Genomic DNA, 20,510 nt, shown 5'->3' on the forward strand with positions numbered 1-20,510 from the left:
CATAGAGCATAAAGTCCAACTGTTCATGTATGAGTTGACCTTGGCCCAATATTGATCATCAACTTGAATTCTTGGTTCCCTCCTCAATTCAGAATAAAGTTCAAATTTATATTTCAAGCAGTTGAATTGTCTGAAATGCAACTATCCAGGCTTAGGAAGCAGCTCCAACTTGCCTGCCTCTGTATTCAGGGCCGATAGCGCATCTTCTTGGACCCCCAGTAGTCCAAATTTTCGAGTATTATTGGAATTCTACATATGTCAACCCTTTTCTCCAAAAATACCCCAAATGTCCTTAGTTATTTTAGCCTTCCTCTTGCACAAACATAGTCATATTTTGAATTAAAGCAATTTTGCTTTGTCTTTGTAGAATTTCAAAGAAACTTAAAGAATAGTGAGCCTGTTCTTTTGATAATTAATCATTTATTATTCATTCATTCATTCCACAAAACGTATGGTGCACTTCGCAGGTGCCAGTCTGTTTTCCAGGTGCGGGGAGAACAGTGGTGGAGAAAGGTTACTGAGAACAACTGCGCATACTGAGCTGTGCTTTTTGGAGGAAGGTTCTGTGACTGGGACTGTGGGAGTCTTGGTACAGTAACCACTTGAGAAGATGAACTCAAACATTTGGTATGCGATTGAAAAAGAAGATGTGAAGTTCCTTTCAAACCTACAAGTCAATGAATATGAAAATGACGAGAGTTATGAATCTGAAAGGGAAATTTATATTTATGTGTATGGAAGTCAATCAGCACTGGATTTGATATAAAGTAGAAGAACGTTTTAATATTAACTGCAAAAAGAATTGTGGTTCTCCATACAAAGTATTTCAGAAATAGTAGAGTTGTTGAAAAGAATAAAACAAAGACAACCACTAGAATATTCTTAAGAGACATAACCAACACTATAAACTGGTTAAAAGTTAAAAGCATATTAAGCAAAAGTATATTTTGATACATAAAGTGCAAGAATGGGAGTCTGACTGTCTTTGTTCAAACATGGCTCCAACACTCCTGAGCTGTAAGATCTTTGGCCAGTTGCTTAACCTCTTTGTGCCTGTCTTCCTACTCATAAAACGGGTTTATTAAAAGTACCTGTTGCATACAGTTTTTCTGAGGAATAAATGACTTAATATCTATAGAGTGTTAGAAGAGTGAAGAGTGCCTAGTAAACAGCGAGTATTCCGTAGACATCAGCAGCCACAATTTTTTAAATCATTTCAGGTTCACAGGTTGGAACACTGAGTAACACAAGGAAAAGCATCATTAACAATAATAATCAAAGAACACAGCACCTGAAAACAATTGGAACTCAGAGACTCCAGCCCATGTCCAAACCCCACACCTGTGCACACAACTGCTGACCCCAATCCAATATCCACGAGATGCCCCGCAGACAACTAAGAGTCATGTTCAAAGCTGAACTCAATGTCCCTGCCCATATCAGCTCCTTTTGGCAGCCCTTCCCCAGCGAACCACAGAGTCATCTCTGATGCCTCTCTCTCCCTTTCCACCACATTCAGGCAATGATCCATGTCCTAATTATTCCCCCCAGACTCCCTCTTCGTTCTCCCGTCTGACAGCCACTCGACAGAATCTTGCCTGGACAACTACTACTGCCACTGCTTCTGCTCGGTCCCTTTCAAATCCAGTTTCTACCATGCAGCCAGAACGCTCTTCATCAAATACACACATGAATCCCTGCTACATTCAGAGCACAGTCCAAACAGCCTAATCTAACTTAAAAGTGTCCCTCATGGTCTGGCCCTTCTGTACGTCTCCAATCCCATCTGGCACTTGGTTGCTTCCCACCTCAACTTAGCCATTTTCACTTTGGGCAGATGCCCAATGCATATTTTCTCCTTTTTCTAGTTCTCTGTACATGCAGTTCTCTACATATTCTTTTCTCCTTTGCCTACTTCAGTTCAACCTCCAGAACTCAAGGAACCAGGAGTCCTTTTTCGCCCATTCCCACTCCCTTCCTAATTCTGAGTTAAGTACCCCTCTTATATTCTCACACATTTCACCATATAAGAGCATTTATCACGCTGTGTTATACTTGCCTGTTTATTAATCTGACTGCCCACACAGTCTGCAAACTCCATGAGAGTGAGGACCCTGTTATTTCTGTTTACCATGGTTTAACTAGCATCTCTGTGCCCTATGTGTTCTAAGGAACACCAAAGATGCTCAACATACTTGTGTGATTTCTTTCCTTATGCAATATGCCTTTCTGTAAACAACTGACAATGCAGCAAAGAGAGATTTCTTGTATCCATCAGGTTCCCCAAAATGTCATATTTAAACACTAATATGGGAAATAATTTATTATTTCAGTGCACATTTGTCAGATATATAACTTGCATTGATATATGCAATTGCATATGATGTCTTCAAAAGATTGTGAACTATTGAGTAGGAGACCTTTTTGTTTTTTTACCTTCTTTGCTAACAAGTGACATGGTCCATAACGTTTCATGAATAAAGGCCAATGGGCCTAATAAAGACAAGGGGAAGAGGAAAAAGTGAGCTGAGGAAGTAAAGCACTATTATCTCTGAAGATTCACATGGAAGTAATTATGGTATACTTGCTCTCCTGTTAACGAGTCCTTCAGCATTGTTAAAACAGAGGATCAACTGTGTAAATGGTTTACTCCTCAAGACATGGAGGGACAGTTCAATAAAAACCGAAGAGGTACAGACTGGTTTATGTGTGGTTTGCTGCAAACAACAACAAATGTACCCTAGAATGGCCTTTCCAACGACAGGATTCACTCTTTCCTGTTATAAGGCAGCATGGATCCACAGCTCCCTTCCTCCGGAGTTCTCTTGGCCCCACGTTCACCTGTGCTTTGACTTCACCTCCAGATGAGGAGCGGACGGCTGCCGTCATCCCGAGCAGCACCCTCACACGTGACATCGCGTGGAGAAGAGACAGGATGTCTTCCTGAGAACCGCTTTATAAGAATCAGGAAAACTTACCCTCAAATCTGCATCAAACTCCCCATTTCCCATTTTTCAGAAGCGCACACGTGTCCGGCCAAAGCCCAGTAATAAAGCTTTAAGGGGTGCCGTATTGGGACCGCACAAGGCGGGACCCAGGCCTGCGGAGTATACAGTTGTATAGAAGAGGTGAGAGCCTGAACAAAAGCAGAAGTGGGTTGATAAGAAAGAAGAGTAGACTCTCCCTCGGGTAGACCAGCAAAAGTGTTTTCTTCAGTGAGACGAGCGATGCGAGTCTGGGCCTCAGTGACCTGGAAAGGAGGATCCCTTCTGCTTGTGAGGCTAGCCTGGGAAACGCCAGGTAAATTCGGGCATTGATTTGTCTGACTATTTGACAAGAAGGTTGAAGTAAGGGTTTGAAATATTGTTGCTTTCTACTAAGAATAACTGTACCTGAAAAAATTTGTAGTGGGCATTTGTCATTCTTTTGGCTTGCCAGCATTTAAACACCACATTTATGTGGGGGCAATAACTCATCATGGAATCTTGGAGGAAGGTGAGGGCTTGGCCTCCCACTTGAGATGGAAGTGATGAAACACTAAAAACTCCCTCTCCACTCTCCCTGGCAGCTACAGCATGGCCATGTGCCCTGGCGTCAGACAGGTGGATACCCCATCCCAGGCCTGACTCCTACAGGATCAACGCAAAGAAGCAGAAATAGTGGAAAGAGTATTCTCTGCGACAGTGACACTGATCGTCCAGGGGTAAACACACTAATGGCAGCAACTGAAACCAATTCTTAATTTCTGAGTGTCTCTTAATTCTTATTACCTGTTTTATAAGCCTGATTCTGCAGCCTTCCCAATGATTCCAAGGGCTACCCCACATCCTGCCAATAAATTCCTTTCTGCTTAATTTAGCCAGTTAGTTTCTGTTTCTTGTAACCCAAAACTCTGACTGATATAACACTAATGGGTGATATAAACAAAACAAACAAAGACATCTTAAATTTTCTTGGTAACCTCAGAAAAACAAATAGAAACTCTCTCTCTCTCACAACTTATACAAAATGAAAAATAAAGAACGCCCAATTCTGTTTAGTAAATCTACTGGGCTTGCATTGTGCTATGAACAGGAGGTATGGGGGGAACTCAAAAAAAAAAAGAAAGAGGCAGACAAGAGGTTGGAGAAAAATGTATGCAAGTTCCATGGACAGGAGCACACACAGAGCGACAACAACAACAAATGAGACCATGCCAAACTTGTGTTGTAAACAAGGCTTTAGAGCAAGGGCTTTAAACTGGGAAGAACACGCTCTACGCAGCCCTGTCTGTGTGTGTTGGCGTCACAGAGAAGGCCATCTGAAAGGCAAGCAGGGGCAGCAACCAGGCTGATGAAGAGCTGCCAGCTCACAGCAGCGTCACACGGGGCGGGGTAGAACCCGGAGCAGATGCCCCTGCACTGCAGAGGACGCTTCCACACTCCCGGACCTCGAGAACAGAAGTGAGGACACCGAAACAGTGACAGGTGACCACCTAAAACACAAGGCGGCTAGACTACAGATCAAGAGATTATTTTGGTTAACACCTGGAACTGGGTTGGAGATCACAAGCTGAGTAAAAATGAGTAGCAAGGCATGGAAAAAGCATTATGCAAAACAAAAGAACATTTACATTTTGAAAAGATATAAATAATTATTAAAACTTTATTATTAAATTATAACGTTTCCAGTAGATAGGAACTATTACCAACTTTTCAAGGTACAGCAGTTTCTGGCCAGCAGACACAGTAAAAAGGAGGTGAAATTTAGAAAAGAAAGTATTTGAATAGAGAGAACAACACTAGTTGAAAAGTCAGTTGTATTGCGGCTTGCATGCCATTTTGAGTTTGATATTTTTAAATGGATGTTTATGGTAAATTTACGTTTAGAATTTGCTTACTTAGATATAGGAATATTCAGATATTTCTCTAGGAACAAAAAGGCATTTTACATATTTAAAAATCCATTACTCTACCTAATGAGTGTAAATTTTGTAAAATCAGTGCACTTTTTAAAGGGGTTGCTAAATATAGCAGAAAATCAGAAAATCTTAAATCAAAACAACCTGCTAGCACATGAAGGGTTTTTGTTTGTTTTAAATGATAGACAATGGCATATGCTCACATGAGTTGTGCTTTCAAATTTCTCTTATTTAGTAATTATAGATCATGCTGTCAATGCCTCAAAATGCATGTGTTATCACCAGGGCGGCAACATCGCCACTGTTGAATTGGTACTCCATTCCAGAACACCTTGACAGGGTCCTACTCCTGCCAGTGAATGAATGTGAATGGAAGTCTACAGAGGTGTTCTGGGGTACTAAATATCCCCACCTTTCACTTCAGCTGCTAGCCTGAAATATTACTGAGACATAAAATGAATCTATTGGTAAAACTGAAGTTTGTGAATTGCTTTTTCTGAATGCCCTGGTAAAGGGCTTTGACCACTACAATCCGACAAAATAGATAAATTATATCCTGGCTGGTAAAAATACACTGGCTTTTGTAAATCAAGAATCCCCCTGAGTATACACATAAACAGGGTTCCTCACCTCCACTCCCTTCCTCGCTCAGGCCCCGGGACTAGTTGACAAGAAAATGTAACTCAGTTGAGAAAGAAGTGGCATGTATATTCAGAAAAACTAGATAAGAATTCAGGCTGATCCTTATCAGCCATGTGATCTTGGGCAGTTATCTATTTTCTCCGAACTTTAATTTCTTCAACTGAAAAAAGTAGATAATACAGTACTTACCCAAGAAGAGTGTGCACAGAAAATGACATAAAACAAGTAAAGCACTTAGAAAAATGCCTGCCACACAAAGAACCAAGAAACTTTAGTTATTTTAAGAGCAAGCTCAAGGGAAAAAAGTCTAGAGTAAACATCTTCTTCAACTTTATCTCCAAGAAAAGCCAAAATGTTCTAGAGTCCCGAGGATGGGAAATTATATGGACTAACTTGAAGGAGGAACGTATTTGGAGGGAAATTTTTAAAAAAATTTTTAAAAAGTAAAAACACAAGAAAAAAATTGAGACCACAGCTTCTTTAGATTTGAGGAACGCTTAGAAGACTTTCTTCCAAGTCTGGAAAAGGAAAGGGACTTGGAGGGCACGTTGTGGGGCCCAGCACCCTGTTTTTTCACAGAGCTCCACTGAGGTGACAAGACCACTGATGAGTGGCTTATGGAACAGGGGCGCTCAGACTTAAGTTGGCACTATAGCAGCAAAGACACTCAAGTTCAGGCGACCAGAATGGCAAGGCTTGGACAAAATATACACCAAACATGCAAGTAACATGCACTCTCTCACATCTTTCCCATTTACTCGTCAACCCACTTCATGAAACCAGTACGACTGCATATCAGGGGGGATGAGACCAGAGGATTCTTCCTCACATCTTCTGGAGTGAAAAAGTTCCCTGGAGCATCCTCATATTAATGGGCATGACATCAGGAGAATTCAATAGAACAGATTAAATTTCCCACATGCTCAGAAGCTTGGGGAATTTCTTTTATTCAATGTTAAAATCATATATACTTGCTAATATATTGTTTAGTGTTATCATTATTTATGGCAGGTATTTGTCTATCAGATCCTTCCTGGTTTTGCTCCCTTGATTATCCAGCTTATATTTCATAGTTCATCTTAATCAATTCCTGGCAAATAGCTTCATCTCCTTTGCAGCTCTGTCCTTCAATTATACTAGCTGGCAAAAACCCTAATCCTGGATGAATCCAAGTATTTTCCTTCTTCAAACCTGTACTCATGCAGCTGAGCATCACAGGAGAAAATCTCACAATTGAGCAGTTTAGTTTTATTATAAATTCATAGTCACCAAACTCAAATAGGCACTATGTACTGCCAGGCAGTCAGTCGCGCCTTCCTACTCTTCCCAAAGCTGTCTTCAAACCTCTCCACCACCCAGCATTACCTCGCTTTCAGCTACCGAACTTGCCTCCAAAAACAATGAAAGAATAGAATTCATCAGAAAGGACTTCCCTCACTTTTCCAATTCCAAATCTTCAAATTTACTGGAAATATATATCCTGTTAAAAAGCAGTCCCTTCAGCTTCTCGAGGACCAATGTCCTTGTTGTCCCCTACTTCTCTGTCACTATCAAACTCTTCCTCTCCTGACTCCTCCTCTACCAGCCTACAACTGATACAACTGTCTCCCATCTTTAAAGACCAAACAGAACAAAATAAAAACTTCTTTAGCCCTTGTCCTCCTCTAATTACCTACTCTGTTTTTCTGATCTTCCTCCTCGGAAAATTTCTTCTTCTTCTTTTTTTATTTTGGTGAGGAAGATTGGCCCTGAGCTAACATCCGTTGCCAATCTTTCTCCTTTTGCTTGAGGAAGATTAGCCTTGAGCTAACATCTGTGCCCATCTTCCTCCATTTTGTATGTGGGAGGCCTGCCATAGCATGGCTTGATGAGTGGTGCATAGGTCCGCACCCGGGATTCAAACTTGCGAACCCCAGGCCAACGAAGCAGATCACGTGAACTTAACCACAACACCACCAGGCCAGCCCTGGAAATTTCTTTAAATTTTACTCTACATACTCTGTCTCCACTTAAACATTTCTCATTCACTCTTTAACCCATTCCACTGAAACCAATAAATTTGTAAGCAGCCAGAAGGAACCATATTTAGTCTTTATCCTACTCCACCTCTCAGTTGCCTTTAACCTCATTCATCACTTTCTTATTCTAGAAATAAGCTTTCTTCTTGGTATGAGTGACACCACACCCTTGGTATTCTGCCTGCTCTTCCAGCTGTTCCATCTCAGGCTCTTTCGCTGGCCCCTCCTCTTCTCTCAAGCTCCACTGTTACAGCCCTTCAGGGCTTGGTCCCAGGCCTTCAGCCCAGAAAGCTCAGAATCATTCTCAGGTACCTTCTCTTCCTCACCTCTCACACCAAACTCTTCATCCACTCTATTCCCAGGTCCATTTAATTCTACCTTCAAAAAACATTTTGAACCCACCCATGTCTCTGTATACCTACTGACTACTTAAGTCTCCATCATCTCTCACCTGAATATTAAAACATCTTCCTAATTTTATTACCTGATTCCTCTCTTGGCATGCTGACTGCCCCAATCCCAGTGTGTTATTACAAGTAGCCAGATAACTATTTTAAATAGAAACAGAACTATGTCACATCCCAGTTTAAAACTCTGTAATAGCATTGCACTGCACTCAGAGTGAAATGCAGCCTTCTCAGCACAGTGTACGCGGGCACTGCATGATTCGCTCCTGCTCTCCTCTCCCACCTCATCTCTTGTCCTAACCAACTCTGCTCATCCACACTGCTTTCTTTCTTTTCCTTGAACATGCTCAGCCCTTTGCCTCAGCCCTTTGCACAAGCTCTTCCATCTTCTTGGAATAATCTCCCCTACCACCAACTCTTTCTCTTCCTTCACCTCTGCATACACACCTTCTTCTCAAGAAGGACTTCCACCCAATCTAAAGATGCCCAACCCACCCACCCATATGTTTTCTCACAGCATCGTATTTTTTCCTTCCTAGTATTTATCACATTTAGTAAATATATATGTATTTGCTTTTTTCCTATTTAGTGTCAATCTTAGCCTATTATATGATTCATGAGATCAGGGGCTGTGTGCAGCATGCCCTGAAACTTGGTACTTATCACGGTGTTCGCATAGAGCAGGCACGTAATAAGTATCTGTGGAATAAATGAATAACTGAACGTGTCTGATGGGCAAGCAGTGTGGACTGTAGACATAAAACTAAGCAGAGCTGGTGCGGGAAGAGAAATCATAATTTTGGTTTATTAGCACAAAGTGTTAAGGAAAGATTTTAACACTAAAATGAGCTATTGATCTTAAGGGGAAAAAATGATTGGTAAAATAATCACAGAGAGAGACCTTGAGGAGACGAGAAAAGGTGAATATAAGATACTGATTGCAGAGAGAAATGAGACACAGCATGACAAACGGATATGATCATCTCTTTGTGTGTCACACTAACACGGAGCCCTCTCTGCCACAGACAGAGACACAGCCAGGTCAAAGGGCAGTTGTGAATACATCTGAACTTTTTGTAAAACAGGTTCCAAATATATAACTTAGGATAGATCTTTCTAGCACTCCTCTTAAGCTGCTAATTTATAACATGGTTTTTCATAACAATAATTTTGATATTTAGTTATCACAGGGAAAAAAAGAATTTGTAGTAAATATGTTATGGTTCTTTATTTTTATTTTATAACCTTTTATACAAAGTTATGAAAAAGAGAGTAAAACTTCAATTTTTAAATGGGTAAAACATATGGATAAATACATCATAAAAGAGTAAGTGAAATGTAAAAGAATATATAACAATTTTCAACCTCATTTGCAATAAAAACATATACTGGAATAGCAATTGGGTAATTTTTTACTTACTAAATTAGTAAGAAATTTATAAGACCCAATGCTGTTTGCTTAGTGTAATATAAAAAGAGAACATTCAGGGGCCGGCCCAGCGGCACAAGTGGTTGAGTGCGCGCGCTCGGCTGCAGCAGCCCGGGGATCGCTGGTTCGGATCCCGGGCGCACAGTGACGCATCACTTGTCAAGCCATGCTGTGGTGGCGTCCCATATAAAGTGGGGGAAGATGGGCATGGATGTTAGCCCAGGGCCAGTCTTCCTCAGCAAAAAGAGGAGGACTGGCAGATGTTAGCTCAGGGCTGATCTTCCTCACAAAAAAAAAAAAAAAGAGAGAGAGAACATTCAAATTTTATTTCTACTGTTATATATTGGATTAAAGTGTTGGAAGAAAAATTGATAATATGCTTTCATAAATGTATATGAAGAGACAATCAAAATATAATGGGAAAATCTATAATTTAAAGATCATTACAGTGTTGTTTATTTAATGAAAATTGGAAAGCAATCTAGATATTCACAAACAAGGAAAAAAGTAAATATATTATGGTGCATCTATGACATATTACTAGTATTAAACTATGTAATAGAATCATCAAGCTACTATGAAAATAGGAGTAACAAGGAAAAAAACTCTTCCCAACTTAGGGAGGCTTTTTTAGCATCAAAACTTGCAACATTGCCAAATACGTAGTTCTAGGCTATTACATGAACACTCTGAAAGGAGAACAGAAAATAAGAGGAAAAATAAATTTAAAAAGGAGAAGAAAGAAAACTGCCGATGCAAGAGCTAAACACGTTGGAGAAAAATGCCTCTAAGGCCAGTTTAGCGTGCTTCTGAACTAGCAGTCTAACTGAACGGTAGTGTCTACACTGCTAGCGGGAGACTGTTTACAGACAGGTGTGTGCATATCTAAAGATCAGCACGCATTTACACACACACCAGCATACAAATATATCCACCCATCAACCAAACGTGTTTAATAATTTCACAGATACATTTTAAATAAAGTTTTCAAAAACCTCATCTTTTAGTACCAACCCTATTAGCTAAAATGTATATGTTGAGCCCTTAACTACCAGGTAAAAGAAAACCAATACATATAAATTTATAAGGCCTCCATTGAGATGGGTGAATGCCTGCAGGATGACCAACTAGAGACATATGTCTCTAATAATAAAGGCTTTTTAGTTAATGCTATATAGTCACAGTGGTCAGTTAACAACATTTAATTCAGAGGCAAAATGACAAGGATTCAATCAGTAGCTGTATAGAAACAAATTAATTGAAACTGATGAACAAAAGTTATTTCTCTGTGAGAAATATGAATAGCTAGTGCTATTTAATTTTTTGAAGTACTTGTTTTTTTATTAGAGATAGTATTCTTGAGTCTCAAATCCATGGAATCTTTCCTTAAAATTAATATTTTTTTCTCTATAACACGCTCATTGATTTTAGCTGTGTAATTAGGTCTTTAATAAATTAAATGCTAATTAGGTCAAATACAATGACTAAACACCAGCAATGATAACATTATTGTCCTATGGTATTGACTCATCACAACAAATTATTATGAAGTGTTAACTTTTTTACGTTTAGCATATCTAAAGCTGCACAGTGATTTAAATGAAATGTGGAGAAATTTGAGCAAAAACTGTCTATGGTCATTCATTTTAGATTAAGCATGATTCAGCTACCATCTGGATGAAAACACAACACTATCTCTTCAGAAAGGAAATTAACTTGGACACACTGTGTCTGTTCCTCTATTATTTTCTGACTTTTCATTTATCTGAAAACCTAGATGCAAGGAAGTATGCATTCTCTCACAAATGTAAGCCTGCAGTTATCAAATAAAAATGCTGTATACACATGTTAACACATAATTTCTCATTGGAACAGAAGTTATTGAGTATGTTGTTGCTACTAATAATCCCTATGGCTTTGTGCCTGTCATTACCTTCAGGCTATCAGAATTTTATGAGCACAAACCAATAATAATGATATTTCCCTTTTGCTTTTTATCCACACCTCATTGCCTTACATTGATTTGCATAAGCAATTTCCATCCTGATAATTGGCGCCAAACATCTTGTTGTAGCTTACCTTATGGGAAAGGGCAGTTAAATACTAATCAAGAGAAATCCTTCTTTATTCAACCATATTTTAGATGATACTGAATTGCCCTCATTGGTTGAGCAAGAAAGTGACTCACTTTCTGATATGGATTTCAGGGTTTGAGTTTATATCAAGCTTAACAATGATTTTTCTTCATAATTTCAACTCCCTCGTGTTGACTCATGACAACATGAAGAACGGACCGCTAGGCTCAAATCATTAAAACAATACTGTTTTGTTTGAAAAGAAAAAGCAATAGTACTACATAACTACTTATTTTTTAATAGCTAATAAGCCAATCAATATTATCTGAGGATTTCATAATTATAGTTTTATTCTTTTATTTCCAGAAAAAAATGTAACTAGGGAAATTAAAACAAGTGAAAATGAAATAAGAAAGGTCAAAGTCATGTAAAAAAAAATTCTATCTAAAAGAATTATTACCTGAATTACTTATTTTAAAAATAAGCCTATAATACTTATGTAGACTCAGGATGTGAACTATAGAAACTTAAAGTAAATTATAAAAGCAAGGTAAAAGAAGTAGATCCTAATTTATTGTTCATATGCATAAGCATTGCTACCTATGGGTGAAAATTAATGTATATGCACTTAATAACTCTAGGAAATGAAACAGGCAAGAATTGCTGAAAGATGCTATGGAATGGACAGTTTTTACTGAAGGAGGAAATGAAAGGAAGCATTTCTTCCTAGGAGCAGGGACGATTTCAGGGGGATATGTAAAATCACCAAGAACTTCTACAGAGAAAGGAAAAGAGGAGGGCAAAATTGCAGTATATTTCTCTTCCAGGTACCACATAGGAGAGGAAGGTCAATAACAACATGGGGCACCAAAGACAGTCCAAGAGAAAGAGAGGGTAGAAATGAGGCTGCACCGCATGTACTCCATCCCAGTGTCCTGCCAGTAAGGACTCTGCTTATGCTATGACAGAATACTGAGAATACCACATTCAGATAGTGTACTATTACACAGACGTGGAGCCCCTCACTGATCTTGCTAGCTTCTGATTATAGGATGACCCGGGAAGGAATTTCGAGATTGTTTACACCACAGACAAAAATGAGGTGATACAGGTAAGGATTACATTATACATAAAAAGGGTCGCTTGAGCCTGTATGCAAGAGGAAGTCAGTGGTCACTGCGGGCCTGCCTACTGCGTTTCCCACCGACTCCAAGTCCCTCTAGGTCGTGTGTCCTGCAGTGGTTTTCTTAGTCATCACTGCTCCCTGGAATCCTTGCTGGGAGAAAATCCTGGGCTGGGAAAACACATAAGCTTACTCTCCAGATGTCCTATGTATAGTTTATCTTAAATTAAAAGCAATTTAGGAAAACTGCTGCTTAGGCTTTTCTGCCTGCGTTTACCATATCCCAGGAGGCCTGGCCCACTTGGAGGTGAGGACAGTAGAATGAGGAGCAACAGTTGTGACTGTACAAACCAAAAGTTTGAAATTCTCAAGCTAATAAAAAAGCAAAACAATTATTCACAATAGTAAGTTCCCAAGTAATAACTTTAGAAATTAAAAAATTTGGACAAAAAAATAATTTTTACTGGTACTGATTCACCCTGACATAACTAAATCAGCTCATTCAAAGAGGAAACTGGGGATTACAGACCACAGACAACTGGACTATAGTTATGAAGTAAGTGAACCATGGTCGTTGATTGTTTGATTGTCCTAATTTCTCCCATTGTATATTCTTACAAAATTACTGAAATCAGTTTAAAATATTCTGCTGTAGCTACAGAAGTGTCATAAGGTCTTAATATAAATATCAAGGAAGATATAAATAAAAGAGTTCATATTTTTTAAATCTTCATATGTTAATATGACAACCTACAAAAATAATGCAAATAATATTTAGTCAATAGAACGAGGAAATTTACAGATTAAGTGTCATACCGTCTATTAGCAATTCATCACCACTCCTGCTATGTTGTACACTCTTGTGCATTGTACGGGCTGGAATCTCCATTTCCTAGAATCTTTTGCTGGTTAGGTCCAAGTTTAAGTTCTGCATGAAAGGCTTGAGAAAAGGAGGGTCATCATTGCTCAAGCAGCAGTCAAGAGGCACGTGCGCTTTGGCAGAGGGAGAGGTAAGGTACTACCAGTGGCTTCCAGGTATGTTGTAGGCAGCTGAGAATGTGGTATTAGTTCCTTGTGATACCTAAGTTTCTTGATTTCCTAAAGTCTAGCAGTGGCTTTCCTGACCTTTACTTCTCTAACCTTCCCAACAGTTTTGGAAAATTCATATACTCTATGTTAAATCCCTTTCTGTTTGAAATATCTAGAATGGTCTTGGTTTTGGTACTGTATTACATACCAGGAGAGATATGCTCCAGGGCACAGACGCTCAAAGATGGGAACCTACAGTTGTTTCCCTATCTTGATTAGATTTAAATGAGGTAATATTATCGATAACGGGTAATAAGATCCTGGTAATCCATGGTTATCAGGGTCAAAACAGTTTCTTAAATTATCATCTATAGTTGTCTAAGTTGAGGAATAGCTTTGGGAAACAAATGACTGTTTCAATAGAACATTCTGGTAGAACAGAGAATTACAGAGTCTGAGGAGAACGGGTATTTATGGCCAGGCTGGAGAGACGACAAGAAGGGGATAAGCTCGGTGTTGTAATTTCTCAGCAGCAGGTACGGGTGGGAGTCAGAGCTCTCCCACGGCTGTCCCAGAAGAGTCTCATGTCTCCTGTAGCCTTAGAATCAACATAACTGAAGAGCAGATTGCAGCTTGGAATTCTGGGTGGTAAAATTACAACTCAGCTCAATTACATGGCTTTATTTGGTCTCCAGTGAAAATTAGGTCTTGACTGAGAAAGTGTGAGACACTGACAACTGGAATGGGGACCCTGAAAGTCTAAATTCCACTGAGCCTCCCTTGGGATCAAAAGCAATTCTTCTTTGTCTCTGAAAAAGTTAGCTACCCCTCGTGTGAATCTCCGCTAATGAGGCTCATCAAGGGGGTGCCAGTTCTCCTCAAGACCCACCCCTAGTGCCCTTCAGAGCCAGCAGACCCAGTGCCCTTCAGAGCCAGCAGACCCAGTGCCCTTCAGAGCCAGCAGACCCAGTGCCCTTCAGAGCCAGCAGACCCAGGAGCAGAGTCGACTCTAGCTGATTTCAGGAACATAAGTAGAAATTCCGACCTTAGAAAAGACAGCATATACACTAAAAATCACCAAGAAATTTCAAAAAGTAAGTCTTTAGAAAATAACATCTAAGACAACTGCAGCTTAATCACAAACATGTGAAGTATCCAGAGCAAAATATGAAAGTGTAACAAAATGTTAAAGGTAACTAAAAAGCAAAAGAAATACAAGTTGATTTTTAATACTGGCAAAAAAAAAAAAAATTACCAGCAAAAAAATCTCTGTGTCAAGAAACGCTGGTTGGTTTGACTACAGTTACAGTACCATATATGTTGAAAGCCAGATAGTCTTAATATTCAGATGATTAACTGAAGATTCAAGAACAGGGAGTAACTCACTTTTGCACATTTAGTTTACAAATTTTCCCATCATATTAAAACAACTGTCCCAAAATAAAGTATCAAACCCAAATTGTCTAACTGGTAAAATGCATTAAATAAATCTTAGATTCAGAGAATCAGAAAGGTGAAAAAAATCTTGGAGAGTATTTAGTCCAACTCTTGCATTTTATAACTATAAAGTCAGAGGCCAAGAAAGGTTTAGTGACTTGTAGAAAGCCCACCATTAATTAGAAACAGAAATGAGATTTATTTCTCCCTACTTATTCCATTACCTCATGCTTCCCAAGACATGCCAGCTACTATTTTGAGAAATGGATTATGTAAAACAGTAGATATGTAGAGTCTGCAAAAATATAAACATTTCTATGTTTTAAAAATATATTACTTACAAGTGGCATACATAAGCCAACACAGGCTCAAGCTTGCTCTGCTTTAAATTTCACTTTCAATTTAACATCAAAATGAAAGCTGATTTATTAACGGAAGCCAGGACTAATTTTTTACGCACGTATATACTGTCTATTTACACAACGAAGTTCTGAGGCAATTTATTTAAAAATTATGGAAGACTGAACCATTTAAGCATCAGGCAAAATTCAATAAATAAGGGAATTAGAGAAAAAAAAAATCAAGAAGACCAGACCAAGGAAAGTGGTGATTATTCAGTATGAAACTGTTTACTAGAACTTCTCATAGCTGGTCAAATGGATATATGGTTATTAGAAACAAATTTTTTCTCTACAAGTCCCTAGAGTTCCTTCCTACTGAGGAATATAGGTGTGAATTGAAACTTAAAATATATTTTCCAATACAAAATATTATAAAAGGTAGAAAAATGGAGTTGAATCAATACTTAGATACTTTGTAAGTTAAATATGAACATGTGAACTGATCCAGAAACTCCCCAGAAACCTACTACCTACTAAACCTACTAACCTACTAAAAAATATTATATTTATCATTTATTTTATAGCTATTTATATTTTTATATATTTATTATCATATATTTACTTATATTACATAATATATATTATATTTTATATATTTGTGGTTATATCTGTAAAAAATGTTTCCCTTGTTGCCAAGAGAGCTTGAGATGGGTCATAAGGATATAAAAACTATAAGAGAACACAAATTTTAGAAGAAACACCATTATAATATTGTTCCTGCATGGAACACGAGAGCTCAAGTCCGAGTACTAAAAAAAAAAAGAAAAAAAGAAAAAAGAAAAGAGAGAGAGAAGGAGGAGGTAAGAAAGGGAAGGAGGGAGAAAAATATATGAAAAACATACTATTTGCAATTTGGGATTGTCTGCACCTGTCAATCTAACGCTGGGTCTGTCTGCAAATGTAAACTTCTGTTTGTAACGTAGAAATGGCCATGGCTATGCAAAAACAATTACCAGATTTCCAGCAGAGGTAAGCACTGACAGTCCAGATCAGCTCTTTGGACAGCATGTAAACCAAGACTCCCCAGAGCCTTGTGGATGGGAAATATGTTAACATCAACTCTGTGACCACTCAGCACCATGACATGAAGTGTCTGTTCAGGAGGTCATTTCTAAAGTGTATCCCATACATCTTCATGCACAAGAGATGATAATTTATCACCTAGACATAGGGATCTACTGTAAACTAATCCAAACTGCTGATGATACACTAAATCAGTTTGAGTGATGAGCATAAATAAAGCTGCAAGCCGAGTACTGAAGGATACAGATCTATCTGATCAATGAGATGTCGCCAGGCAAATGAAATGCAATGTTGACAAGCATAGAGTCCTTCAGTTGAAAATGAACCAAATCAAGTATCAGAACATTAAGGCACATGTTAATACAAGCTTCCAATGAAAGTTTAATATAATGGGAGTCAGAGGGTGCATTCTAACTCTTTCAGATAAAACTGAACAGATTGGGTCAGTAGAAAAGGATGTATTAAAAATTTAGGTATTTTGCATACCATAGAATGCATGGCAGGATAAAGAAAAATGTGGCAAAACAATAATCCTTTCCAAATAATACAACTATAGTTATTCAATCTGCCAAGCAAATCCATACACATAGATGAGGAAAAACAATAAAAATTGTATAAAGAAAATGATTTCACACCAACTGGCTTCCAGGAAATCAAATTCAATTTGTGTTGCCCTTATGAAAGCTTAGACATTTTCTGGAACTGTCATGCTACAACTTCAATAGGGAAAAACAAAGGAGTAGGGATAAGAAAGGACATTCCTCCAGACACTTGATATTCACAGAGGGCACTCCTTGAGAAAAAAGATTTTCCCAACTATGTGATCAGAATAGAGACTTTAGCACCCGGCAAATAAGTTCAATGGAATTCAGCTATTCTGAAGGTGTCCCTAATGGAAAGAGCTGATTAAAGTAAATTTCAACCCCTGCTGGAACAAATCTGTAAAAATATTTTCTAAGGGAAATTATTCTTCAAGAAATTCATATTTTTTCTTTGTTGTGTTAAGTATATGTAGCTTTGTCATAACGTATTTAACTCTTGCTTTGTATTTTATCTTTTAGTTTATTTTGGGTAAAGATAGAATTATACTACTAAAATATGACATGATCCCATACGTAGTTTATTTAAATTTCAAAATGAAAAGCTTACTAAGAACAGATAAGATTGATTGCTCTCTCTGTCTTAGCATAATTGTATTTCAGGTGAACATCAATTTACTTTAAAGGACACTTCTAAGTAGCAGAATGCATCATAAATAATTCATCAATCACAGCTGCTAGGAACATGATTTACTCCAACAGATTCAATGGAATAAAAACTCTATTTTTCTATATTTGTGTTTGCTTTAGAGAGCTTAAGAATTCTCTTTTCTAAGAATCCACTCTTAGATTCCATACTTCACACTCTAAATGCAGTATTATAAAACTGTTTATTTTTTCTCCCTTATTTAAAATGTTATATTTTCTAATTAAAAAAAAAATTTAAATATCTTTGGAAAAAATAATTTATGTGTACCAACAGTAAAACAACAACAACATAAAAAACACATATCTGAAAAATAATATTAAGATTTTCTCAAATACATAATTCTAGCAAGGCTAACATAATTTGTTTTCACTTTATATAACTTTTAAATGGAAAAAAGGTAACTAGGCTTTCACAAAATCTTAAAAAGATTATTTAGAATCTTACATATTTGAAAATTACTTCCATTTAAAAATGTATATTAGGGCCGGCCCCGTGGCTTAGCGGTTAAGTGCACGCGCTCCGCTACTGGCCACCTGGGTTCGGATCCCGGGCACGCACCGACGCACGCTTCTCTGGCCATGCTGAGGCTGCGTCCCACATACAGCAACTAGAAGGATGTGCAGCCATGACATACAACTATCTACTGGGGCTTTGGGGAAAAAAAAAAAGAGTTTAAAAAAAAAGAGTTAAAAATGTATATTAAATTTATTCTAAATTGTACAACAGTTTGAGTTGTATTGGTTGATAGCGTGTATGCTACCTATCACTTTCATTTGTCATATGGAATGACACTGCTTACCTTACTCATCTTAAAGTTTTCCATCAAATTCAGTAATTTTGTATTAGCAATTTCCCAAGCTGTGAAATATCTTTAAAATAAATATATTGACCAGGAAAAATGTAAGACAAAATAGAAAGCATTTCACTTACTTGCAAGCCCCTCTGAAATACTGAATGGCCCATAAAATTAGCCAGCATTCTAATCAAAGCAGCACCCTGTAGAAAAGAGTATTTAAAAAAGGAGAAAAGAAAAGAATTTCAACCAAGTAACATGACTTAAAATTATCCCATATAAATCAAAAATAGTCTACTTCTTTCATGCTATTTTATTCTTAAAAATAGTTAAGAAATAAGAGAATCACGAATACAATAATTCACTTACAGGTAACAATTGCATTTTTTGTTTTGTGGATCTAAAAGTTATGTGGATATAAAACCAATGACTTCAAAATAGAAGTCTTGGGGACAAACTATCTCAGGGCAATAACAAGCTGTAATTCAGGAGTAAGAAAAATGTTATTGACAAAGAGAATAAAACATGGTTCTTGTACCTACAAGTTCCTAATCGAGTAAGAGAGGGATACCCCTGTTAATAAATAATCACATTAAAATATTGCTTTGGAGTAACATAGCGACTTACTCTACTTGTGGCTCAAGCAAAAATAGTTTAGCTGCAGAAGTGGAAAGCAGGTACCAAGCAGTCAGACTGCTGGGGTTCAAATCCTGGCTCTACCACTTACTCACCATGCTTACCCAGGAAAATTATTTAACCTTCTCTGTTCCTCACTTTTTTTACTTGTAAAGTGTAGGCAGTAATAGTCCCAATAGTCCCAAATTAATATGGTTGTTCTGAAGCTTAAATGAATTAATATATGCAAGGAAGTTCAAACTAGGTCTGAGAAATAGTAACCATGATATGAGTGTTAGCTATCAGTATTATATCAAGCTAATTATTTGTATTTCCTGTCTATTTCTTTCAGAGGCTAGATGTAGCCATATATCTATACACAGGTAAAACATATGTGATCAATACAAATGTTTAGAGTAACAGAAGAAAATACTAATTTAAGAGTCTACCTCACCTTGAGAACGATTATTATAATATTGTAGGACAATATCAGTGCAAAAAGGTAGACATGTAATCAACATGAAACGTTCCAAGTAATGATGGTTAAGCCTGGATGATCACAGATTTGTATGTAAAATATAAAAAAGCCTTCAAGAAGTGTTTCAATCTACATCAAATTGTTTTAACAATGAAGCAGTGGATTGCAAGCAACAAAAGTTTAAATATAAATGTCAGCCTGGCTTTAGGGGGAAAAAAATCCCTTTATGACTACATATCCCACTTCATACTTGTTACAAATTCACACTCTCCAATAATGCATTTCTGAGCAGGTGTCTCTTTATTGTAAGAGAACCAGAAGAACCACACATAGACTCGTCCTGCCTGGGACTGGACTGTGGGAGCCAGTCCAGAAATGCAACAACGAATTCCCATTGCTTGTTACTAGAATTGTTTCCTATAATTCTGAAATTTTAATGCAATAAAATTCTCAGGTTCCATGAATCACCATTAAAGAAATGTCTCAAAAAATTTCAATCATCACCAAAATTGCTTCCCAAATTGGTATTTTATTCACATCTCAACAAATGATGAGTTGGACAAGCCATAGAGTTTTATGCCTCTTCTGATACGTTTCCCTCCCACACCCTCTACTCTTCACTCTTTCTTTTGCTTCTTCCTTTTTATCTTCTGCACACTTGTATAAGTCCATAAAATATAAGCATTTATGATTCAATCTGGGGACCAGGTTAGAATTCCCTTTGGAACTTATCAGTTCTTATCTGTTCCTTGAATTTGCTTGACAAGCTCTCCTCCTATACATTTCCCAATCTAATCTACCCACCCCGAGGGTGGAAACTGTCAGTTCCACAGCAAAATTAACCCTTGCCACCTGGGGAGTGAGACTTAGAGTCTCAAGCCGTCAACTCAAA

At 37.8% G+C, this 20,510-nt stretch overlaps 1 protein-coding gene across 1 annotated transcript in view; it reads right to left on the bottom strand.

Moving 5' to 3' along the window:
* TRHDE (thyrotropin releasing hormone degrading enzyme) overlaps positions 1-20,510 on the bottom strand; it is a 343,309-nt gene that overhangs the window by 81,866 nt on the left and 240,933 nt on the right. Inside the window, exon 7 of the mRNA XM_058568845.1 lies at positions 18,663-18,728. Within this exon, the coding sequence (XP_058424828.1) occupies positions 18,663-18,728 (66 nt within the window). The remainder of the gene's footprint in view (positions 1-18,662; positions 18,729-20,510) is intronic.

The sequence above is a fragment of the Diceros bicornis genome, chromosome 25 (assembly GCF_020826845.1).
Source record: "Diceros bicornis minor isolate mBicDic1 chromosome 25, mDicBic1.mat.cur, whole genome shotgun sequence".
Taxonomy (NCBI): domain Eukaryota; kingdom Metazoa; phylum Chordata; class Mammalia; order Perissodactyla; family Rhinocerotidae; genus Diceros; species Diceros bicornis.